The sequence below is a fragment of the Micropterus dolomieu genome, linkage group LG07 (assembly GCF_021292245.1).
Source record: "Micropterus dolomieu isolate WLL.071019.BEF.003 ecotype Adirondacks linkage group LG07, ASM2129224v1, whole genome shotgun sequence".
Lineage (NCBI taxonomy): Eukaryota > Metazoa > Chordata > Actinopteri > Centrarchiformes > Centrarchidae > Micropterus > Micropterus dolomieu.
Window position 1 is genome coordinate 9435597 of NC_060156.1, and position 26443 is coordinate 9462039.

Genomic DNA, 26443 nt, shown 5'->3' on the forward strand with positions numbered 1-26443 from the left:
AGCTGTGGGAAACAGGTCTGGAATGTGAAAGTCTCCATCCGAGTTAGTGATAATGAACAAGGCGGCAGTGTATTGCCACAGAGTTGTTTCTTTGTCCAATGCAGACTGAGCCCCTGATCTAATCTGGGTTATCTGGCTGTAATCAGCTTTGCCCACTGCTGCTGCTGCTGCTGCTGGGTGGGCACTTTCTGTAGCTTTAATCTGGTTCTGTCTTTGCTGCCTCTCATATACCTGTTCAAGTGTCTCCAGAGCAGAAAAAACCAGCAGGGAAGCACACTTTGCATGCAGGAGTGCTTCGAGTAGGACTACATTTTCAGGGACTCCTGTCAAAACTGTGGCCATGGCTGAAAGTCAAGAGAAGGGTTCACCTGAGGGGACACCCACTGCAGACATGTATCCCAGTAAGATACTGGAGTATATGGAAGGATTCCTCATCTCCAAGGTAACATACACATGTAGTATACACTCACCTTCATGGGTCCCATAAATTGCACCTTATCTTTAGTTTAAAGGTGTTCACACAATAGTTACCTCTCCGCAGCTCGATGGTTAACTGATTCAATAGCATTCCTGATGATACTGTAATAGCATGAAACATATTAATGCCTCAAGAGAAAAATTTACTAAAATGATTAGTCGACTAACTAATTAGTCAATGAACAGATTTTTTTTTTCAAGCAAATGCCAAAAGCAATGCCAAGTTCCACCTTTTCAAATGTGAGATTTTCTGCTGGATATCTTTGGAAAAAAAGATTATTTTGTAACATTTGTTGCATGCCATCAGAATAATCTGTTTTTATACTCTTATTATTTATGCTGAATATTGTGATATTGTGTTTGTGTGTGTGTGTGTGTGTGTGTGTGTGTGTGTGTGGGGGGGGGGGGGGGGGGGGGGGGGGGGGGGGGGGGGGTTCCAGATCTTATAGATTGAGCAATTAATTGAGAAAATAATTGGGAGATTAATAAATAATGAAAATTATCGTTAATTGCAGCCCTAAGTCGCTTAACAGAAACAAAATTGATATAAACAATTTTTTTTGGTTCTATTTGTTGCCTTGTCACCCACTGCAGGGCAGTACCACACTTTTTATTTACTAGCACATCACAGGTACACTATAATAGATACTAGACAATGCAGCTTTAATTAAAACAAGGCTCCAACATTCTTTAATTGAAAGATCCATTAAACAAATTGTTGCATAATGCAAACCCTGAAAGAAGACAGACATGAAAACTAGGATAGTAAATGAATACATCAGATGGTGTAAAGCCGAAATAATGTAACATATGCAGAGTGTGCAGAAGTCCATAAATACATCAACAGAATACTTCAGCATATGTTTTGCTAATGTGACCTTTGAGAGGCTCTTTCTTTAAAAAGCCTTTTTATTCCGTTGCTATACATGATAGTCAACTAGTGTGATGCTGAAGCACCACAACCAATGATCTACAATGGACACATGGATAATATTGGTCTGAAATAACTTTGAAGCATCATTATAGTGCTATCCTACTTAGTGTAAATATATGGTGCTATCTATGACTATTTATCCAATTGATCAGATACGTTATTCAGTCGGTACTGCAGACAGTGCGCAGCATTCTGGACATATGTGATCTCTATTCTAATCTATTCTGCTATGTTTTGCCGCCCCTTGACCCAGACAATTTTCTCCTCCTGCGAGCTGGGTGTGTTTGATGTGTTGCTGGGTGCGGAGCGCCCCCTGTCTGCAGAGGAGATCAGTCAGGCGGTTGGGGCCAGTCTGGACGGCACTCAGAGACTGCTGGCTGCATGCACCGGCCTGCAGCTCCTGAACACACACCAGGACAACGGACAAGGTCAGCACACACACGTAAAACAATAATGTAATACCTCATTAATAGTCAAACAACTTGTTCCTCTAAATAAGCTGAGCAGTGATAGTAATGGTTTAATCATCATTCTCATTTATGTAAAAGTGTTACAATGCTACATAATGATTTAGGATTATGAAGCATATGAATGTGTGAAATAAGATAAACAATTTAGCAAAAAAAATTAAACTTTATTGTTATTTTTAATTAAATCTTTGTCCATTTGTCATATCACCAGACATTCAACATTGCCAATTGCTGCACCACCACCTACCTGCACACCTTTCCTTGTCTCTGTCCTGTCTGCCTGTCTCTGTCTCCCACATAGACATCACAGATCAAACTTTGTCTTAACACCTGCAGTGATCCATCGCTCTGTCTCTCTCCCTCCACCTCTCCCACCTCCCGTTCCAGTGTTTTACAGTAACACAGAGCAGTCCAGCGTCTACCTGACCCGCTCCAGCCCTTCATCCCTCTACCAGTCCATCCAGTACAGCTCCAGAACCATCTACCTCTGCTGGCACTATCTGACCGATGCTGTCAGGTCAGTACACTGAGCGCGGCCACATCCCTGCCTGCCATCTGGACACAATTTCACAGTAGAGAGAGTTTATGCCATTTTCATTTTTTTTCATTGTGTTTGATACATTTTCCCAGCATCCCTGCAATGTCAGAAGGGAGCTACAGATTTTTTCCCCGCTAAGCACAAGGTTATGTGCAACTAAAAGTCCAAAACCCAAAGATGTTCAGTGTTTATGCCATTTACAATGGAATAAAAATGTTTTTTTCTTGATGGATGAAAATGAATTGATAATTGAAATTGAAATAATTGACAGTTACAAGAGTTATTCACCAGTTAATAGAGTATTTTCAAATTTTCAACACTTATATTACCTTTTATAAAACTTTACCTCACTACATTGATGGGATTTCATAGAATTTGTTTTTCCCTCATGTTCCCAAACTGTCTGTGCTCCCTCTTGTTGGGGTACAGGGCCATACAGTTTGTGTTGTGATATCCAGGTATACCTTTTAAATGACGCTTTTAATAATATAATCATTTAAAAATAAAACTTGAGGATACAAAATGCTGCTTGGGGAGACGAACCTGTCACAAGTGCTTTCAAAAATAGGTCAAGGTTAACAAAGACAATACTATAGTAAATAATGTACAACGCTGAGGTGCTGTGAGAAGTGCAGGTTTGATATGTAGCCTAAGGATGAGGATTCCCGTCCTCCTTTTCTGTTTGAACAGTGTCTCAAGATGGATTTCAGTCTCATTGATATGTCTGAGGGAGGACCGCCGGCAGCTCTCAGACAGCGTGACTGGATTCACTGTGGTTGACAAGTCCATCTGTGAGGAACACTGAAAACAGATAGAAGTGACCTAAAGCATAAAGGCATCTTGAGCTAACTGACTAATGCTTTTGCGTGGGAGTGTGCAATAAAAACATGTGAATTTACCTCAGATAGACAGAACATGATGGTGAATTCACGTCAACACACACATTGATTTTAACTGGCTTTACCTGTGACGAGATGAAGCTGAAGCAGATTTTAAGCACTGAGACAATCAATGCCCAGATCCCCCATGTTGTAACAAATATAACAACTGAAAAATCATCAAATAAGTCACAAATACCCAACACTTGTATATGCCACTATGTAATTTGATTCTCACATAAATATTTCTCTCTTTGCCTTGTTCTAGAGAGGGAAAAAACCAGTATGAAAAGGCTTTTGGAGTCAGCTCCCAAGACCTGTTTCAAGCTGTCTACAGGTAAGAAGCTGTTTCTGTTGAACACACACAAAGACAGATCAAACACTCATCCTTGCTCATTTATATTCCACCCCTGTCTCTCCATCGCAAGCCTGTCTGTCATTCTCTTCTCCCTTTGCCCTAAAAAAACAGACTTGTGGGATTTATTAGGAGGCAGGGGATATGTGTGTGTGTTTGTGTGTGTGTGTGTGTGTGTGTGTGTGTGTGTGTGTGTGAGAGAGAGAGAGAGAGGGTGTGAGCAGTGATGTGAGGAAGAAGCTTGGAGCAGAGAGAGTGTGAACAATAGAGAGAGAGAGAATGTATCCACCATTGTCCTTGAGGTCTCGTGTGTTTATAGTATCTAGGGCCCACAGTTTTAACGCATCACTGATCTGCCGGTCAGCAGTTTTCAGGGGTCACACGCTAAAAGTTTCACACTTTGTTCACTAATAGATTTTGATCGGCCTGCCTGAGGCCGTGTACTGTAAAACCCTGCCAGTCCCAAAGGAAGAGAGACCGTCAAAACTGAAACTCAGCGCAGTAACTTGCTAAAAAAACATCCTCCCTTCTTTTCCTCATCAAGACATGATTTGCCAAACCATTGTACTTTGATGGAAGAATGTCTGATGTACACAAATGGAAGATGAAACAGATCTTAAAATACACATTTCCATTATTATAATAATAATTATATTATTATATATATTGCATGTAAACTACCAGGCATTTTGCCACCCTTGGATTTTTACATATCATGCAATTGATGTTTCTGTATGTGGCTGGTTGTTGTAACTTGCGCATTAGTTGTATTCTCTATGGATTTGTCTTTATATTTGTAATTTTTGTTCTCATATCCTTTTGAATAGTAGCTGATGATGCATAAAAGATTATAAGTGTAAGAAGAAAACAATTTTATGCCCTTACAATGATCTCACAAAAACTGCCTCGTTAAAAAAAAAAGGCTTGCAAAATGAGAATATGCAGAAAACGAATCATGCACACATAAATACACTCATGTGCAGATGAATTTGGAATTCAGCTTTAATTGATTGAAAATGAAAATGCCCTACTAGAAAAATGTCAACACCTGCGCACAATTGATTTAATGTGGAGTAGCAGTTGTTTGTCCCCGCTGATTTCCCCTGTGAATACTGTGGGTAAATTAGCAAGGGGAAACAACCACTGAAGTCATTCACTGCATTCCTGGAGCACTGTAGCAGGAGCTGGATGATTCAAAGCTGGCTGGATGAGTCAGACTTCTGTTTACCCATCGCCATTTAACCAGCCACGTACTGCACCTGAATAATTTACAGCCAAGTCCCGTCTACAGCTTGAATTCTACACTCGAGAAAGCAGAAAAGATTTGGAGAGAAGACTAACAAGACAGCAAGGATTTTGAGAGGTTTTGAGATTTCAAAAATATACAAGATATTACATAATAGGTTTCAACCCTACTGGGTGAGTACTTATGATTTTGTCCAAACCCTGTAGATGTGCCCAAAGGTTTCACAGCCTACTACTTAGAATCTGAATATGTTCAACTTTTCTGCACCTTCCTGTAGTAGTACCAATAAAGAAAACAGTGAAAGAGGACACATCTGAGCCAAAGGACACTGAGATGAATTTAATGCATAACCTGCACCAGATTTCATTGGGATTGTTATTTTACGCTACAAACAAAAGTAAACAAAGAGAAAGCAATTTGTAATTCTAATTTAATCCATTATTTCTTGTTCTCCAAGATGTTCCTTCAAGTGTAGATATTCTGAGTTGCAACGGCCGACAAACTGAGCGTGAACCCAAAATGCAGACACTAGCAGGGCTGGATAAGTTTATTTAAATGATAACAGTCAACTTAAAAGGAAGTCCAACTTAAAGACAAGGTATTCCAACACAGTAAAACCAGCAAAGGCAAGGCAATCCAAACCCAAAGGAACAATCCGTAAGTCCAGGGGAAAACTCAAGGCAGAACACTCAACATTAGACTATGACGCAACAAAGACTGAACACAACTGAGGTCACTATATATTTATGAGGCACACCTCAGTATATCGAATAAAACAGGAATGGACACAGAAAAACACCACACTCAAATCCAACGTCGTGACAGTGGGACAATAGCATCCACACATTTAAAAATCAAGTAAATTTAGCATAAACACTTTTTGAAAATAGTTAACTTTTTCATTTTTTCCTGAGTGAACCATTACATACCTACGCAAAAATCAGGAGGGGAATTAGTGCGTAGTGTGGAATTAGGACACAGCTCGCAGTAGTCACAAACATACAATATTATTATTGGTGTAACAATCTCCATTTTGGTAGCGGTGAAAGCATGACAAAGTCAAGTCAAACGGGACCGTACTTTAACTGATACTATAATAACTGAGCTTTTCCTTCTTCTATTGCTGCTAAGATGGAGATCCTAAAGCAACAAGACAGTGGTAAAACACACAACAGTGATCAGGCAGCCATGAACCAGAACTCTGACAGATATGACACAGACCTGCGGGGATGTTGAGGAGTATAAGGCATGTCTGTGCAGAGAGCAGACAGGTCATAAGCCACGGTGATGTTATAATGACGATTACATGGACAGAGATCTTTTCCTCGGAATGATTGGAGACAGGATGACATGTAAATGTACCCAATCAGGGACAAAAAGGGCTGCAGATGTTACTGTTGGGGGGCATTCGATAACTTATGTTTAAAATGTCCTCAAATTAAAGCTGACAGTCTGCAGTTTGGCCTCACAGTCACGTCGTCTTTTCACATCCAATGTAATCAGAGTCTGAAGCCGCAGCAATGAGTCACTTTCAAAGTTCTTCTTGAGGTCACTGTGTCGTCTGAAGTTGGTGAATGTGTCAGGTGGCCGATCACATTGCTACAGTGACGTTTGGACAAATAAATTTATAGTGTTACAGAACAGAGCGTGTGTGTGTGTGTGTGTGTGTGTGTGTGTGTGTGTGTGTGTGTGTGTGTAGCCCTGTGGCGGGGTAGAGTGCTGGGTGATGAGGTGGAGATTCCTCAGAGCAGCAGCAGTCACCACAACCTATTCTATTCTGCTGCACCCTCTCTCTCTCTCTCTCTCTCACACACACACGCACACGCACACGCACACGCACACGCACACTGTTTCGCCACTGGGAGAAACTTTGTAGATGAGGAGAGGCACTGTGTGTGTGTGTGTGTGTTTCTAGAGCAGCCCCATGAATAAAGTTTTACCTCAGTGCAGTGAAGCCTAAGTGAAAGAGTAGTACTGAGATGACTAACTGTTTTGTGTGTGTGTGTGTGTGTGTGCGCGCGTGCGCGTGTGTGTGTGTGTAGGTCTGATGAGGAGATGGTGAAGTTTATGCAGTTAATGAACTCCATTTGGAACATCTGTGGTAAAGACGTGGTTACAGCTTTCGACCTTTCGCCTTTCAAGGTCATCTGTGACGTTGGAGGTAAGTTTGTGTGTGTGTGTGTGTGTGTGCCAAGTACAAACATCTGTTAGAAAAATGTCATTAAGGATGTTAAAATCATGTTTTTTCCTTCAGAGCTGAACAAATGTACAAACACATGAACATTTTTTTAAATAACTACTAAACAAAAGTCTACCAGAATCATTAACTGATGATAGGTGAATTAAATGTGAGTCCCACAGTCCAGATGTTTTAATTATATAAATCCCTAACCCTCACAGTTACCTGCTACTGTATATTAGAACTGTTAACGCACCTAAAATAATTAAGATGTCCTGGTTCCAGTGGAGTCATGTCCCATTACGCTTGTGGGTTGGATAAATTTGCAGAATTTGCAGAAAAAAACGCTTGCTGATGGGTCCAAACACAGATGAGTACACCCACATGGCAGCAATGCTGTGAAGCAAACTCTCTTTCACGGTCAACTCTCAGGTTTCTTCACTGACTTCTGATAGTAATTTGATTGAATATTGTAATGGTCCGGGAATCATTGTTAGCCATAGCTATCATGTAACATGAACCTAAGAAAGTAAATAAAAACACTTGAGCTGTGTGCTCTCCTACACTGAAAACAAAGTGTCCACAGAGACTTGGAGGCAACAGAACAACGGTTGAGACCAAGTGAAGTATCCAGCCATGTCTGTCACAACATCTATTTATTTGTTAACTGTATGTATCTGGAAATGGCAATTTGTCTGCATTAATGTAGAGATGGATCCTGATGTTAACACCCTATCACAGGTTTTTCTTTAGCAGACTGGTTGAACTGAACAGCAGAATGTAAAATGTATGAATGTGAAGCAGGATATTGCAGCCCAGTCAGTCTTCTTTGGAGACATACCGTAAAAGGGAAAAGGTAGCTTCCTCAACTGATCTCCTCTGTGTTCTTCTTTGCCAAATCAGATTTATTTTTAAAGCGCTTTTGAACATCAGGTTTCTTACAAAATGGTTTACACAGAGAGCAAAGGGCACCAGGATAAAACAGCGAGAAAAAAATAAGATGAACACGACATGAACTCCACAGTGTGAGGCCAGGGCTTTCAACGAAATGCAGAGGAACAAGCTAGGAACAGGATCAAAAAGAAAAAGGATGGAGAAAAAAAATGATAAAAAAGAAGAATCTTTTGATGAAAATATCATGATATGAATAAGAGGGAGAAAAGCTTTTGTCTGAGAGATGTTGCCAGTTCTTTTATCTAGTGTCCTTAACTGAAGTGAGAGCCATATGTTGTCTCCACTCATGTACTTATGAATCAGTCAAAAATAGTAGGTGAAAATTTTAACATTAAATAATTTCTGTGACTCTGTCCACATTCAAGAATATACTCAAACTCATGATCCAGTGCATTTTCCATTAAAAAACAATATTTTAATCTGTGTTAAATCAGATTAGTGGTTGAAATATGGGCATTGAACAGACACTTTGACCCTGACTGAATGTCTTTTAGTTTAACGTTGAAATGGGTAAAACATTTATCAAGAAAAAGAAAGCCACAAAAAAACATCTCGCAAATGAGTCTTCAGTTTTCTGTTTTAATAATTTCAAAACTTAAACGTTCAGGCTCAGTCAGGCAAAGAAACAGCATTGTTGCACCAGCACTAGTTAACACCCGTTGGTTGCCATATCCTGTGTGTGACACCTCAGCTGACCACACAGGGGAGCTGTGAAGCTACTAAAAGCGCACACATCCTCACACACACACACACACACACACACTCACTAGTGTAGACACAGATGCATGTCCCAGACAGTCTTTTCTTCCCTCTCCTCTGTGTCTTTCTCACCATGGGGTTGTGTGTTCATGTTTATGCATTAAGGTGCAGCACCAAAACTTGTGGACAGCAGGAGCATGAAGGGGGTGTCTGCTGTGCCCCATGAAGATTTTGTCTCTCACACAGCATCTGTTGTGTCTGTACACACCTGCTGCTCAGATGCTGTCTGTCTCTCTGTCTCTCCAACTTTCTGCCAACTAGCTGACTTTAATCCAAAATCAGGTATCAGCCAGCATGAGTCCAAAAGTCTTTATCATTTATATGAGAACGGTGGTTTGTTTCATGCCGGCTGTCTGTGGGAAGCCCTTCACCTTGATTTATTTTAATGTGACATTTAACACACATTTGAACTGTATTTTTTGTTTAAAAATGAATAATCAACTTAAAGGTTACTGTAACTCTAAGGAAATCATATTCATAGTTTCTGAAGAATTATGTTTTTTTTTTTTTCAATGTAAACAACCATCTGCTCCAATAATATACACAGTCATGGAAAGCGGTAGGCCTATTCAAGTACTGAAAGTTTATAGTACGGATAGTATAGAAAAGATATATAAGTGGATATACATATAGAAAGTATAGATAGAATAGTCTCTTTACTAAAATATTGATCTATCTATTTTTACTCCTGTTTACAGACATAACTGATGTGAATGCATTTCAACAGCATCAGAAAATCTAACTGACATAGGATGGATAGGGGTTTTTTTCTGTCTAGTTTTAAACAGCTTGTATCAAAGTATCAAAGATCTGTCACTTATTCTGACAATGAGGGCGTGTTCAGGTTCTGTGTGGCATTACAGCGGTTTAAATATAGTTCAAACACTCAGAAATACCAAAACATACTAGTCAATTTCAAGTCAAGTCAATATGATTTATATATACAATGTCACAAATCACAAATTTCCCTCAAGAAGCTTTTGTTATTTTTATAGCACACAACACCCTCTGTCCTTAGACCCAAGTAGTAGTCCTCCCAGTTTGTAATGCAGGCTTTTGTTATAAATTTGATGTCTCAGGCCCAAGCCTGGATAACCTTGATTACATCTTCTGAGACTTGAAAAAGCTCCTCCACAGTCACAGACGTACATTATACAACTTTTTCACAGGCTGAGGAATACTCCCCATTGTAGGTAAACTGACTTTAATGTGTAAAGTCAGTGGAGTTCCTCTTCAGTGGTTCCTCCACACAGTTGAATCAGCTGGATGCAGACGGTGTCACCAGTATCCAGTTGCTGACACATTACAGATGGAGAGCCTACACAACCAGTATTCTAAGAGATTTATCCAGGACAAAGCATACTTATATGTGAGGAAGTTTTTTGATTTTTAATTAAATGGTCCCATACATGCACAAATAAATGTGTGTCAGCTAACAGACAGATAAAATAAATAATCACAAACACCCATCAAAGGATTTTATTAACAAACTGAGGCAGCCAGGTTAGCTTGGGGTCTTGTACACTGTATTGTTTTTGGTTTTTCTCCTCCTCGCTGCTCTTTGATTTTTCTCCTCGGCTGACCCCTGTTTGATGTGAGAGCTAAAGTGTGTGTGTTGCAAAACTTGGAATCCTGGAAACATAAAGTGTGTGCCATAGGTGTGTGCGTGTGTGTGCGCGTGCGTGTGTGTGTGTGATAAAGACAAACCCTTGTAAGAATACAGACTGATACATTAGCAGCAGGTCACGTTAGGACGAAGGCACTTCAGGGCATGACAGTTTGCCCTGTACACAAACTCACACCTAGGTCTGGTTGGCTTTGTAGGTCGGTCAAAGTGAGATCCTTTGATCCTGTTCCACCTCACTGCCTTCCCATCACTCTATCCCATTCATACACCCTTCATCTATCTCTTTCTCTCTCCATCTGTGTCATACACATTCTCTCTCACTCTTTCTGTTTTAAATTCAGGTTGCTTTATGAAGCATGAACATTGATAATAATGCTGTCAAAGCATCAAGTTGAAATATTCATATTTTCACAGTAAATCATTGATTCCGTCCTCATTTATGTGTGTGTGTGTGTGTCCGTATGCTCATTTAATTTCCTTATTTTCCACTTAAATCATTAGGTCTGGTCTGACCACTGCCCTACAAAGACTTACAGTTCTGTCTTTGACGACAGTAAGCAGAACAGGACTAAGAGTCTATGGCCATACTTGCAGCTCTCTGAGGCCTAACAAATGCTAATGTCGGCATGCTAACATGCGCACACATCTAATGCCAGCAAATAGAATTCCTCCTCTGGGGACCTTAGATGCCTGTACTTTCAATCAGTGCCTGTTGAGATATCGCAATTAAACACAAAAAATGTCAACCTCATGGTGGCGCTAGGGGAAAAATAAGGGGTTCACCAAAGTCAGTAGGATTTAATCCCTCGGAACCATTAGGCTAATGAACCAAATTTCATGGCAATCCCTTCAAAAGCTGTTGAGATATTTCAGTCAAGTGGTGAAATGACTGACCAATCAACATGGCCAAAGACAAGGATTTTCAAATGCATTAAGATGTAAAGGTTTATATGCAAATGCAGGGTGAGGTGAAATCAGTTTTAGTCACATAACAGTCAAATCATGTGTGTGTTTACTGTTCTTAGATTAGATTGCTTAGGAAGACTCCTAGACAGCAAGTTCTGCACTCTCTTTATATAAAGCATCAGCCACTCTAAATTCGGTTCAATTTAGTCTGCTTCATTGGCATGAATATTAGATGAACCATATTCCCAAAGCCGCCACATACAACTGAATACAAATTATGCATTTAAATAATGGCTACATACCTGAAAGCCTCTGTTCCACTCGTGTGACTCGTGTGACTCTGGGTGTGCAGGGGGGGTGTGAGTGATGCACCACCTTGTTAATGAAGGTTGTGCGTACTCACTGTGCTGTAACTTAGTGCCACTCTCTCTCTTCCTCTCTCCAGGCTGCAGTGGGGCATTAGCCAAGCAGTGCACGTCGGTCTACCCAGAATGCACTGTGAAGATCTTTGACCTCCCCAAGGTGGTGAGTACATCGAGGGAACACTTTGTCACAGAGGCCGACCAGAGGATAAGCTTCCACGAAGGTAACATCATCACGGCTGGGCAAAATTACTTGACATTTATAATCAAAGAGGCCTACAGCCAGTTCACACACTTTATGTAAATGCTCTGGACTTGTATAGCGCCTTTCTAGTCTTTTCAACCACTCAAAGCGCTTTTACACTACATCCATTCACTGAGCCTAAGTGCTCAAACAGAAACTAACATTCACACACTGTTCCGCCAGTGTATCAATGTGTGTGAATGTTAGTTTCACCAGAGGCAATTTGGGGTTCAGTATCTTGCCCTTCGACATGTAGCCTGGGGGGAGCTTGGGATTGAACCGCCAACCTTCTGAGTAATGGGCAACCCGCTCTACCTCCTGAGCCACAGCCACCCCATTCCAGGGCAAAGTTTTGAAAAGGCTTTGTAAAAAAAAAAAATGGAACTATGTCAAAATACACACTAGAAAAACTTAACTGACTCCTCTAAAAATGTATAATATCCAACATGTGCGTTTGTGTTTATACCATAGACTGTATATGGTTTATACTGGGTAATAATAAGCGTTTTTCTGATCTGGATTCTGACTTGTGATCGGACTTCAGTATGCACATCACATAAGCAGAGCTGGTGGGCTTGTCAACAGTAGCGGCATGAGGGGATGTGACACCACTGTATGGGCTCGTTTTATTTTTATGGGCTCATCCGTAAGTTTCTGCTGGGCAGCGAGAAGAGGTAGAATTAGGAGACCTTTCCACTCGTAGTGAGGATTTTTCCCTGAAGGTATGATAACTTTAGCCCCCATTCAGTTTCAATGGAATACGAGCAAATCTCTTGACAAGGAATTGCGGGATGTGAAAAAAAAGGCCCTGAAACATTTTGATTCAGGGAAAAACTCGCCTGCTCGCTGCAGCTTTGCCGAAAAACAAAGAAACAATGCAGTGGAAAACCAGTGAGTTTAGTCTTTACCTGCTATTTCTGTAGAGATAAAGATTATTGTTGAACTTTCTGGGGTCCCTGTTGTAATTAGCAAGCTACTTGCTAGCTCACGAGCGCTTTTACGCCCACAGCGATGAGGAAGAAGCTGCAGAGGCGAAAAGTGGTGGAGGCGATGTCACGCGATTTGTTTGCTTCCTGTGGGTTTTCACTGTAAGGCTTGTGATGACATTGTTCTTATTGTAAACAAATCCCCCACAAAAGACCAAAACCAACAATAAACGGATACTATTAACACGTTTTAACAGTGTAGCCAAAGCTTGATGTCGTTTATGCATCTGTGCCATAGACCACTGTTGTCTAGAAACTATTATAACACATCAGTGAGCCTCACTGTTGCACTAGGCAACATGTTTCGTTATTACCATGAACGTGGCAACTGTAGTTCAATTCCACTAACTCCTGGGGTCAGATGCATAAAGCTCTGTGTTGATTCACGACTACAACTGTGTAAAAAGATGCAAACACATTATTTTCATCAGATTTCTAAATGTGCATGGACACCTGACTCTGTTTTATGAATATCAATCGTTGTGGAACTAGACACATATGCATGAGCCTCATCTCCACTCTCACAGTTAGCCACAAATGGATGTAGAAATGCACTTAAATCCGTTTGCATATCGATCCTTTAACTGGCTCCACCTCATTAAACCGGGTCAATGACAAGAACAAGACAAAGGTTCTTCAACAGCACCAAAGCAGCTTTACACACAGCCAGGGCTGGACTGGTAATCTGGCATACCGGGCAAACGGTCGGTGGGCCGACGCACCTTTGGGACCGGTGTAACGTAAATTATTTATTTATATAACTGTTTTTAAAAAACGGCCCATTAAGCACGGACAGCTGCCCATTTGGTCATTTTCTATACTGACACTGGGCCGGCCCAATCACATCTCTACAAGCCCCCACCCCCTCTGTTTCTTGCGTTAGGGGCCAAAAAAAACATTCTTCAGACGGCTGCTGCAAAATGCGCGAAAGCAGCCGATATCTGCTGTCGGGTCTGCAGTAGCCTCCACATCAGCTGCAGTACCCCGCATAGTGCAGCCACAGGCACTTGAAGGAGTAGAAGAGCTGTGGTGGGCCCTGCCAGGCAGAAGAGGAGGCATGTGTTAGCGAACCAGAGTGACAAAGTGACCGTGAAGGGCCGAGTGCGAGAGAGAGCACGAGGAGAGCACGAGGAGAGTGGAGATGAAGCGGTAAGCATGGAGTAGCTCAACCTGTAGGCAGGGAGCAGGGAGGAGGGTCATTTGGGGACATGTAGCCACCACTTTTTGAAAGCCTTTCTTAAAAATGTTCTGAAAAATAAAATAAAATATAAAGAAATGTTGATTAACAAATATAAATGCTATAAAACATGTTTATTTGCACAATAAGAAAACCTGCAATGCAATGTAAATATAAAAGAAACCTCTGAATTGTCCAAAAAGTAACTTAAGCAAATAATAAACTACTGATTACTGCATTATATTTTATTAGCCTATATTTTTATATTGTGAATTGTCACCTGCCACCTGAATTATGTCCTTCCCTTTATAAAAATAAAGACTCTTCCAGCATAAATAGGTGCAGAAAATGTCTCCAGAATGCAGGAAATTAAGTGTTCAATGCTAAAAATCTTTTGGGGGAGGACACCCAGACCCCCCTATCAAATATTTCATCTATAAATATTTTTTCGAAGTAGTAGGTTTATTACAATATATTCTTGTCTTGTAGTCATGCACACCAATCTTGTGCAAATGTTATGCCTCAGTGTTTCATCACACTCCTAATCCGACCCCCTAAATAGATCGATAGTGTAGGCTATTGGTGAGGGGTGTCCGACCGATTTTGGTGGGCCGCCTCGGCCAAAAATGGCCAATTTTTTGTCCAACTCCAGCCTTGCACACACCTGTGGCTAATTACAGCGCCCATACAACTAATTCATCAAATGTACCTGTAAACCAACATTGCAGTGATATCTCAATTAACACTGTTAAGCATCAGAAGGATGATCAATGATAAATTTATTAAGGTCATATTGAAACAGACTTTACAAAGTGCTTGGCAAATCAGGACATATCATCAACAGGTAAATAATGTCTCTAATGTAAATGAAAAGAATCATAATGACATTTATGAACATTACAGTTCATAAATGTGCCTTTAAGTGAGATTTTCCAGAACGCTGTGTCAACTGCAAAAATAACAACACAATCAGTGAAATTGGCAAAAAATGTTTAACTGTAAAGTTACATCTCTCATCTTATATTTCATGTCCACCTTATCATATCAGCTTTTATAAATATCAGCTTATGTGTGGGAATTGGCATCCGCATGGTCTTTCTGCTGCCATAAATATTTACTAGTGCACCATATCTGTTGCTCAAAATAGTGCCCACCAAATGCACTGTTCACACCTGTTTGAGTTTGCTAAAAACGTACCCTGATAAGATATATGATAAAATGTGTTGTATGTGTCTGCTAAGAATAGAAGAATAACATTTGAATCTTTGTTTCCTTCCAAAAGCATAAAGAAATGACAGAAAACATCTTTATATAAGATATATAGGATATATTTCTTTCATTTATAATGTAATTATTTAACCAAAGAAGTTGAGTTGATGTTTATGAATTTTGGTAACACAGTTTATAGCTTATGCCAACATAGCTTTTGACAACTAAACTATTTCTATTGCCGGTAATTTAGGAAATAATTTGTAGAGAGTATGTAGGTTTACACACTATTCAGGTGTACAGGTAAAAAAACAATCAAGTACAGCTCTGATCTGAAAATAAAAGCAGAAGAAGATGCTGTTGATGCGGTCACCTGTGCGTCCCCATGCTCTCACTGAGCTGCTGCTGTTTGACTGAAAATACTGTGAACAAAACGGTCAATTTATACCTCACGATTTGTTGTGTCGGCTCTCTAACGCAGGAGCTAATGTGGGGGAAAAAAGTTCACAGCAGCCTCTGATCTTGAAAACCCAGAGCCAAAATCAATTCCCGCCTCTCCTTCTGGTCTCAAAGACATGATGGTGTTGAACACAATGGGAGCCGTAACATGGGAAACACTGATACACTGATTTTCTCTCTGTGTTTTTTTTTTTTTATGAGACCTCTCTGTGCCTTATTTCATAATAGACAGCAGGGACATGAATGAATTGAGAGAAGGCACACATACACTAATTTTATTACGTTTTATACAGGGTTAAAAAACAGCAGCAGTGGTGTGGTAGTTAAGTCTTAGCTACTGAAGCTGAATAATCCACTTGAAATCAAATGTCTTTTTTCCTTTAACTAGATACCACTGTTGGGAAGCATGTAGTTAGGTTATATGCTTTTGACATAATTTGATCACAACAAACATCCCCCCTTTGTATTAATTGTGTGAATATGTAAACCACTAATTGTCTTATTACTGGAAGGTTTTTCAATAGAATTGATAATTACATGAAATAATAAAATCAAATATAACAGTGTCTTAGGTTTTCAATACATTTGAACTGTGCATATGAAAGTGTGTGTGTGTGTGTGTGTGTTTAGGGGACTTCTTCAAAGACCCCCTGCCAGAGGCTGACCTCTACACACTCGCCAGAATCCTCCACGACTGGACCGACGAACGCTGCGTAGAGCTACTCAGCAGAGTCTACAAAGCCTGCAAACCAGGTCTGCGTGTGTGTTCATGTGTGAAAGGCACGAGTACTTTTTTTTTCTCTCCCCTGCTTGAAATGAGATGGCAGATTGTATCCCACAATGCAGCTGATCCCAGAAAAATCTGTCCTTCTGACTTTGATCAAAGATACACACACACAAAAGCAGCAGGCGCTATCAAGAGGCAGAAAAACCTCTCATGTGTTTTTGCCTGTGTGTGTGTGTGTGTGTACGTGTGTGTGTGTACGTGTGTGTGTGTGTGTGTGTGTGTGTGTGTGTGTGTGTGTGTGTGTGTGTGTGCGCATTATAGGAAGCAAGAAAAACAAACAAAATAATAAAGTAGAGAAGCCTGGTTTTACTAGACAGAGAATTCAACCTGTCGTAGCATGACATAGTTTGACCTTTTCAACAGCAGACATTTTGACTTGTTACAGCAGGAAAGGGACAGGTGTTGCTTATAAAATTAATGATGTTCCCTTTCCAGCAATTGCTGCAATGCAATGCAGCCATTAACAATGGTAGATACACCTGTGTTTGAGAAATCACAATATCTTCTATGAAAAATTAGAAGCTTTATCAATTGCCATGAACATAAACATGAAGATTACTATGATCAGATTACTTTTTCACAATGATTAAATTAATGATAAAATGTGGTTGTTTGTCTTGTTAATTAGTTCAGCATTAAAAACAAGCTACCATTGACATACTGTGCAAACTCTGTAATCATCAAACTGAGTTTTGCATTGGCTTTTGTAAGGAGAGAATGAAACAAAGAAAGAGAAAAAAAGGCAGAGAAAAGAACTAACATACAAACAAAGCTGACCTTTTGGTCCATCCTGCAGGAGGCGCTGTGTTGCTGGTGGAGGCGTTGCTCCATGAGGACGGCTCTGGCCCGGTGAGAGTGCAGCTCTACTCCCTGAACATGCTGGTACAGACAGAGGGCAGAGAGAGGACACCTGCTCAGTACGCTGCCCTGCTGGCTGCCGCCGGCTTCACTAACATCCAGCACCGGTTCACTGGGAAGATCCACGATGCTGTGCTGGGACTCAAAGAGCCATAGACAGTGGAAAAACTTTTTACAACTATTTGGGGATTTCTTCTGATTTGAAGTTTCTTAAAAAACTCACACTGTATGACTATGGTTTAGTTGACTATTGGGCAGCCCTATAGGCTAGATGGTGTTTTTGACTGAGTGACTTTAACTAAAATTTTAAAATGGCACAGACAGCATTGATATGATGCATACTAACATAATGTATTATATTACAGCAAAAAAGTTGTAAAAAAAGTAGATCAGTGTGGCTCTCTTTATGAATCAGGTGCGTGTACAACTTTAAAACACATGTTTTGCAAACATTTAATTGAGCCAGTAATCAAATACAATCAGCCAATCGAACTTCACATTCGCGCAATGTAAAATTCTCCAATAAATGCAAGGTATGAAATTTTTACCACTTAAAAACTGCAAAGAAAAGATTACTTTTACTGACAGAAAATGCAGAGTCCTATAGAAAAGCAACCACCTCTGCTTGCTAACTTTACACTCAATTTGCAATATTTTTCTGTTACAGCACCTAATAATTGGTAAAGCTAACTACTTATGTGTGTGGTGTTAATGTTTCATTTTCTTTCATTTATATCCCTTTATATGTCACTCTCAAATGTCAGGTGTGTTTAAGCTGAAACCGGGTGTTAAGTTGCTCTTTAAACAACCTGTATGAATATACTAACTACACTACTGATGTTCCTAACAATAAAATACATGCATACTTTAGCAGTAATTTTGTACCCAAGCCTGTTCAAATTTTAAGAATCAAGTAAGAGACTAACCCCAGTCCAGTATGATTCTGCTGTAAATGATTAGCCATACACTGCAAAGGTCGTCCTCTATTAGATGGTATGCAGCGTGAGCTTCCTGTCTCATTGCTAAGAAGATGAACTTCTTTACATATCTGTTCTCATCACTCAATCCTAAGCCCTGTGTCTGAACCCCCTCGCCTCTCACTGTTCTTAACAGCCTAGTAAAGCTGTCTTTGTATCATGTTCTTTGTAATGATGGACGTGACTCAATAAATCTTCTTCACAATGGCCCTGCCCATCTTTCTTTTCACCCCCATCCTCCTCTGTGCACGGGATGTATTCAAAATGCAGATATGAGCCTTTTATTATAACTCAGCTTGTCATTGTGCGCCGCCTCTGCTGTGACGCAGTTTGCTTGAAAACAGCATTGAATTGAACTGAACACTACGCTGGTTGTCCTTGAGAAATGTACGTTAATACTAACTGTCGTTTATGAAGCATAAAAAACAGGCCTGCCAAAAGATAATTGCTCAAAATATCAGTTGCCTTGTCTTTTTAGCTGAAAAAGATCATTATCAGCTTTAGACACCAGTATTGCCTGAACCCTGCTCTGCCTTCAGAAGACTGTGATGTCACTGTTCACGTCTTCCTCTCTTTTCTATCCACCCACTCATTCTCAATGCCCCCTCTATCCTCGTCTTTTCCTTTTTCTCGCAGTAATTGTGAATTAATCAGACTTCAAAGTGCAACAAATTAGAATTGATGTCAAATCCTTGTGGACAGCTTCACAGAAAGTCGGCCTAATGAAGGGAAATGAAGTCCTGAGGCTGAAGACAGCCTGACCTGTGCGAAGGCAGGGATGGTACCCAGTGACACGGTGCAGTATTACCACTGTCATGGTGGTTAACTAGCACTGTGTGCCACTTGGAGCTGGGTACTGGTGCCTTCGAGGAATTTATCTTGTCTCTTGAAGTAAACGCTATTTCAGTTAAATAGCAATCGTAAAGTTGAAAAAGTTGTTACTCGCCTTAGCACTGCCATTAAATACGAGGTTAAATTTGAATTAATCCAGATCTTCAATCATCCCTATAACCTGACTTAACTTTCCCGTATTTCCTAATCCTCGCTCTCACACTAAAAACAGATTAGATAAGAGCGAGGTTTTTAAGTTTTTCTACATCTTTGATGAGAAAGGTTAAAAAAAGTTAAGTTTCTGTGGATGAAAGTATCCCAACTATTTTTCTGATTATTCATTCATTCAAATTTAAAAAAAGAAAAGCAGCTCAGGACATCAAAATTAAAAAAGCATGTAAAAAGCTGTGCGAAGAATTACCGCAGGGAGAATCATTTAAAACTATGCAGTGAAGGGAACTGCAAGCAGTATGCGAAACAACAATTTGGTTGCATTTAAACAAACTTCACAGATTTTTTTCCCACTCCTGTAGAAAATCTGCTCTAATTCTGTGAGAGTATATTTTCAAGTAAGTTTCCTCTTGCTTTTCGTCAATGATTTAGACAATGTTTTCCACTTCAGCAGAGAAAGGTGCATACATTTCTGCTCTCTACTTTTCAGTTCCATTTACTGCTCTGTCTCATGAGGCTATTATTGTGCTGGCCTCAGGTTCAACCTGAGTGGGTTTTATGGACGGTTCTAGAAAGTTACAGCTATAAAAATAGGAACGTGATGAAGAAGAGAATACATAGGGGATCTGAGGACGTCCAGGCTCTTCTACTCTCCCTTAGCTGGACATGTGACTCAAGTCCGACCACGAGAAAACACCCAAAATCCAAAATAATGCGAAGACAGGGGGTGTCCTCGTTGCCTAGTGGATTATGATGCATGTCATGTATCCACAATGTCCCTGGTTTGATTCCAGCTAGCAACAATATTTACTGTTAAATAAAGGCAAACATGCAAAATAAATAACAACAATAATTAAAAAACTGCATTATTTATGGATTACATATTGTATGTGCGCTTGGGATTTGATTCCCACGCACTAACAAAATAGATGAAAGATTAGGAGTGATAAAAACATGAACTCTCCTGAGTATCTCTTAATTATGGCACACTAAGTAAAAATTATGACTCATGGCCATGTTGATGCACATGTCTGTACCAATGGATAAATCAATAGGCATATGGGAAATCCTGTGTTCACCTTTGTGTAGGCCTATATATTAATTTGTGTGTGTGTGTGTGTGTGTGTGTGTGTGTGTGCGTGTGTGTGCGTGCGTGCTGTGTATTTCACTCTTTGGGGACACTCTAAATCTGCTCCACAAGTCACGCACGCTGCCACCCTAAAGCTCCAGGATGCCACTTAAAGATAACAACTTCAGGGCATTTCAGGGAACACACTCAGTTTATGCCCAGAGATGATGTGTGTGTGTGTGTGTGTGTGTGTTTGTGTGTGGTGCTTATTAGTGCTCGTGGCTCTTTTAGTGATATTATGTTTTCAACCCAAAGTTTTCACAGGAAACTAAAATGTTACATCCAGCAGCTTCACATCTCCTTGAAAATCTCAATGTGATTGCTGAAACACACACAGGGACAAGCCGTCTTCCACTTTGGGATTTTATTTGTTTGCTTTTAAAATGTAAAAGTTAACAGTTAGATTACAGTATCTCAACCATATTTAAAATGTTCTTTTTCATATTTGTGAAACAATTCTTGCACTCAGTGCTCTTAAAATAAACTATAATCTATGTATGAATCTGACAACAGTTTTTCTTAAACATTTAAAATGTTGACATTAAAATTGCAGAGTTATAAATTATTTAATTTGATCACCTCTGGCTCAATTCCCAAAACAATATATTTGTTTGTATGAACAAATGCATAACTCAGAACGTCACCAGCATGTCCTTGTTTAAATGTAAAGATGGCTAAAACCTTTGAATCAATGTTTTCATATGATGTGAAACATGTGAAAATACATTGTAATACTTTAGTCATGCAATTTCTTAATGGTGGATAAACTTAATGTTCGAATCAATCAGTGTGTCAGAGTTTCTTCTGTGAATTTCATCAACCTGTGTTGCTAAAGTAACCTGCTGCTCGCTGTCAGTAAGGAAACCTCATTCAAACCACTCTTTGTTTTGTTGTGGCACAAGGTAGAAAAAGAAGAGGTTGTGATGGCAGCGTTACCTCAGCAGAGAGACGAGGAGTAAAAGTGGGGTTGAGTAGAGAGAGAGGTGATGGTTAAGGGATCAAAACACACAGAATTACACAAACACACACACACACACACACACCTACACATGCACATCCATCACATCTCACAACTCAATAAAAGTGTCTCTTGGCTGTAAGCCGTGCTTTGTCAGTTCCAAACACTTCCATAATTCATGGGCCGGTGACAGCAGTATTGAATTGAGGACAAAGATGTCTGCCCTGTAGGCTATACATACACACACACACACACACACACACACACACACACACACACACACATACACACACACTTGGTCGTAGATTTTCACGAGTTACAAATACAGAGAAACAGAGAATGTATGTTATTGGAGACCTTTGGAGAGGTGATGAAGCTCTGCTGGGCGTTGTGTGTGTCTGTGTGTGTTTGTGTGTGTGTTACACTTCTCCACTTGATAATGACTAATCTCTCCATTTTTGCCCTTCCTCCTCTCTGTCACTTACTGTTGTTTCTGTTTTTTGTATCTTTGTCCTGCCCCTTAGCATGACTAAATGCAGTCTGTCTCACACATGCTATCACACGCACACACTGGCAGACATATTTCAGCCGCAAGGTTGTCACTTCTCCTCCTGGCAGCATGTCACCCACCCACATGCCCCCGCCCCCCCCCCGGAAAAAAGGAACAGGGACAGAAATACATCCACATACTGGTTTTGTTGGTCCTCCTAGCTGAGGAACACACACGGCCAGCCAACTGTTTCTCTTTATTAAAGTGATTTTTCACAGCATTGATGCAGAGTCGAGAGTCAGAGTGGAAGGCATGACACTTGTCAACGCCGCATTTGCACCACTGACACTGAAGGTGGCATCTAAATTTGTTTACTAAGCCCTGAAATGACTTCTGAAACGGCAACAGAAAAACAAAACATTATACTGGCCTGATGTTTTGTTTTTATATCTCTAGGATCTCCTCATGCAACATCACATGCCGTAATTTACGTGTCTGTTTTTATTTTGAATGTTAATTAACTGTAATAGGTGTAAATGTCAACTATGTTTGCCAATAAGGATTCCAAGGAGTCTTTGAATTGGATCCAGGAGATTTCCATCAGAATGAGCACTACAATAATAAACAATACAGATTTGTCCCACACGTAGCACAGACAATTTGACAATTCTGTAATAAATCATCAGCAAAATAATATTTAATTATATTACTGTAATAGATCCTGTATGCAGTTGTTCACTCTGAATAAAATAAGTCACAAATATTTGTGTTTTTGTTGTTCAATTCAGTCAACCTCAGTTTTTTCTCATGTAACTCTATCTACAACATGGTTTTAAGGGAATAGTTAGACATTTTGGGAGGTACACTTAATTGCTTTCATGGCAGGTGATAGATGAGGAGATCAGTATCGCTCTCAGTCAGGCGCAGGGCTCGACTGGGGCAAAAAATTGGCCTGGGCATTTTTTGCCCAGGTGGCCCACCAAAATCAGTCGTAAAACCCCTCACCAATACACCATCCTTGCAGTCCCATTAAATATGTGTACCTACTGTAATATTCCCCCAAACCACTATCAAGCTGAGTAGCAAGTGCCGTGGTTTGCTAGTGTAACCAGTGCAAGTGGATCAGTGTACTCATTTGCATTTTACTGACTCCCTGGTGATCAGAGGTGGCCATGGAGTAAACAACTCAATTCTTGAGTACATACTCAAGAAGAAAACTCTGCTAGAAGCCACAGTATCAGTTCATGTTATTATTAGATCCAGAGTTGTTGGAATTCCCTGACAAAGCTGTACAGTTTCAACAATAACACACTGGGAATGAGCAAATAACTGTTTATTCAACCAGGGGAGCGTGGAGCAGATGAAATAACTATAAAAAAACTTTTTTGCCTGTAAATGAAAATGTATTTCTTCTTCTTCTAATAATAATAATAATAATAATAATAATAATAATAATACATGTATAATATATATTATTTCTGCCTCATTATACAGTTGCATTTTTATCATGGGAACCCCTAGCCTAAATTTCTTAATCATTACATCATGATACATATGGACCTTGGTCACTCACAGCAGCATGGGCTTAGCCGACGCGTTGCTGACAAAATGACATCAATCTAGTCAGCCATTAAAAAACTTTGCTGAAGTTGTGACTGCATTAGGGAACTATGCTAACTACCATAACACTATGATAACGTTTTGATTATGTTATATTAATATCATCGACTTTAATTAGTAATAAAGTAATCATCTTCATCGTCACTATGGCATGGCACACACTTTGTACTGTGGTGAAGGCATGAGCCGCCCTGCTTTGCTTCTGATTGGCTTAGCCGGGCGAGGAAGTTTCTCACGTAGCCCACACTGAAAGAACAAGACGGTTTTGCTGTTCTACTGTCTTTCACAAATTAGCTCAAAAAACTTAATAATTTCTTCTGATTGCGGGCCATTGGTTCACAGTATCAACTATATATTAGTATGTACATGATCATGACTTTCTTTGTCTTCATTTTCTTTATCTTGATTTTCTTTCGACATTTCTATGTGAGATGTGACGTTATCCTGTATGTTACATTTTGTCATAAGGCATGTTGATAAATGACGCATTAGTTGTTTAATGCACTCAGCTGATTATTTGTCAATATACTTTAATATGTGTGCTATGTTAATTGTGGGGGTAAGGGCAGGTGAGCAAGTTATTGTTTTGTATATATGTCTGTGTTTGTATTGTGTTTATGTTTTTGTATATGTACTGTGTGGTTAACTTTTGTGTCTGTATATACATATATGCTGCAGGACCCCCTTGAAAATGAGATGATGCATCTCAAGGGGTTATCCTGAAATAAATTAAATTAAATTCATGAATAAATATGTTTGTATGTTTATAACCATCCAGGTCCATGTTGTTAAATTGACTGAACATTATCAAGGACTGATGAATCAACCCACTGATCCTTGAGATTTGATGTTATTGTTATGTTGAGTCAGGGCTACTACTTTTCAAACACTGTTTATTCTCCTCATGGTGTGGCATTACAACAAGGGTTACAATGTGATGGGATTGCTGGCTTCTCAGTGGCTACACTTTAACTGGATCTTGTTACGATTAACAATCGACCTAAAAACGTAACATTAATTTTTCATCTCACCCTCCACAACTAGGTTGCTATCTATACTGTGAACAAATGGACTGCATCTAGAAAAAATATATTATTGCAAAACTTTTTCGAGCTAATCTGCAGAAGACACAGTTTCAGGGTTGAACGACATGTTTCCTCAAAACAGTGTGCAAAGGTGCACAACAGGCTTTGAGGTTTGTTTTCTCTCGTTTGGTGGGTGTGTCAAAGGTGTTATCAGCAGCGATCTGTATATAACGCAGCTATATTAAAAAGGTAGTGAAGTGCAGTGTGCTTTAAATAAATGTTTTGTTGGGGCTGAACCTGGCCATGTTCTTTCAGCAAGGTCTATGTTACAAACGTCATCATCAGGCTGAACCAATCAGAGACAGAGCATGGTGGGTCATGCCTTACCCATTCGCAAATTTACTCCCTGCTCCCTCCCTTACAAGTCCCTGTTAAGCTACTCCATGCTTACCTCTTCACCTACAGTCTCCTTCTGCTCACCCTGTCCCTTGGCCCTGTCATGGTCATTCTGTCCCTCTTTGCTGTCACATGAGAGGGAGTGGGGGATTGTAAGAGATGACATTGGGCCAGCCCAGTGTTAGTGTAGAAAATGAACAAATGGGCTGCTGCCTGTCCCTGCTTTATATGCGGGTCATTGTCCCATTTTTTAAAATAATAATAAATAAATAATTTAAACGCGTCGGCCCACTGGGGAAATGCCCGGTTTTAGCATCCATAGCTCTGTCCAAAGGTCCAATCCACCTATCAGCCCCTCTAAAGCTCATTAATTAACACGTTATATAGAGTTTGATTTACCTGTAGAAAAACTTCTTCCACCTCCTACAACAAGTCTTTTGCTCTGTTCGGATCTCGTACTCTGAGTCTGTCATTTGCTGTCAGACACATTTCACTTTAACGTAGCTTCACTGACGACAAAAGTTTACATCTTCAACAAAAATTGAAGTGGATTCCCACACCGTTTTCTACTAAAGTCTACAGATCATCATCCCTCCATACATGTAGAACTATACATTTGTTGACATTCTTTTCTGTCTTGTTCTTATAGTATAGTTGAATTGTTGTTGTATTGTAATTTAATTGCTTAATTAATTAATTTTGTTTACATGCAAAAATGGAGAATAAAGACCAGACATTTCTTTCAGCGTTATATTGCTCACTTTGCCTTTATTTCCTTTTATTAATTGTTTGCTTCCTTAGCTGCTTCAATACTTAATATTGTGCTTTTTAACAACTGTGATTAAAAAATAAAGGGGCTAGTCATGCAGTGTGTGATTTATTAATTGTATTGTATACACAATAAATCTACTGGAATATCTTTATTATAACTTATCATTCAAGGAGTCAATTTTGTTGTTTTCACATTTTTGTTTTCTTATTATTTTTCATGAGGTGATTAGCTTTATCGTTTTCTACAGGCTGCACAAGATATTAGTGGCACAAGCATCTTATTATTACCATGTAGATGAGCATGACATCCATGTTGCATGCATTCTTGCCATATAGTGTGTGTACCTTGCCATTCTTTCTTCTGTCATTAGTCTGTAATTCCTTCCCTCGGAGCCATTATCAGCCCAGTGCCAGCAGCCATACTGGATACACTGTAGAAGAGCAGCTTATTTCATCATTCGTTCTAGTTAACCAGGATTAGTCCACCGTGCATAACTGATCATTTTCAGCATTTTGCACTGTTGACCGGATTCCTTCTCACTCGGTAATGATGTCCTCAAATACCACTGATAAATTTCCCCTTTGGTTGTTACCTGTAAATGTTAGCCAGATGATAAAAATGCTGTTTTGGAGACACTAATGGATAATCTCAGCTCTGTGACCCAATGGT

The 26443-nt window shown here is 39.8% G+C and overlaps 1 protein-coding gene across 1 annotated transcript; it reads left to right on the forward strand.

The window, feature by feature from the left end:
- The first annotated feature begins 391 nt into the window (after positions 1-391).
- asmt (acetylserotonin O-methyltransferase) lies at positions 392-18589 on the forward strand. Its single transcript, XM_046054070.1, has 8 exons — positions 392-442; positions 1665-1839; positions 2269-2398; positions 3566-3634; positions 6941-7059; positions 11769-11909; positions 16391-16513; positions 17344-18589. The coding sequence occupies exons 1-8, from the start codon at positions 392-394 to the stop codon at positions 17559-17561; spliced, it is 1026 nt and encodes a 341-aa protein (XP_045910026.1). The 3' UTR covers positions 17562-18589.
- The last annotated feature ends 7854 nt before the right edge of the window (positions 18590-26443 follow it).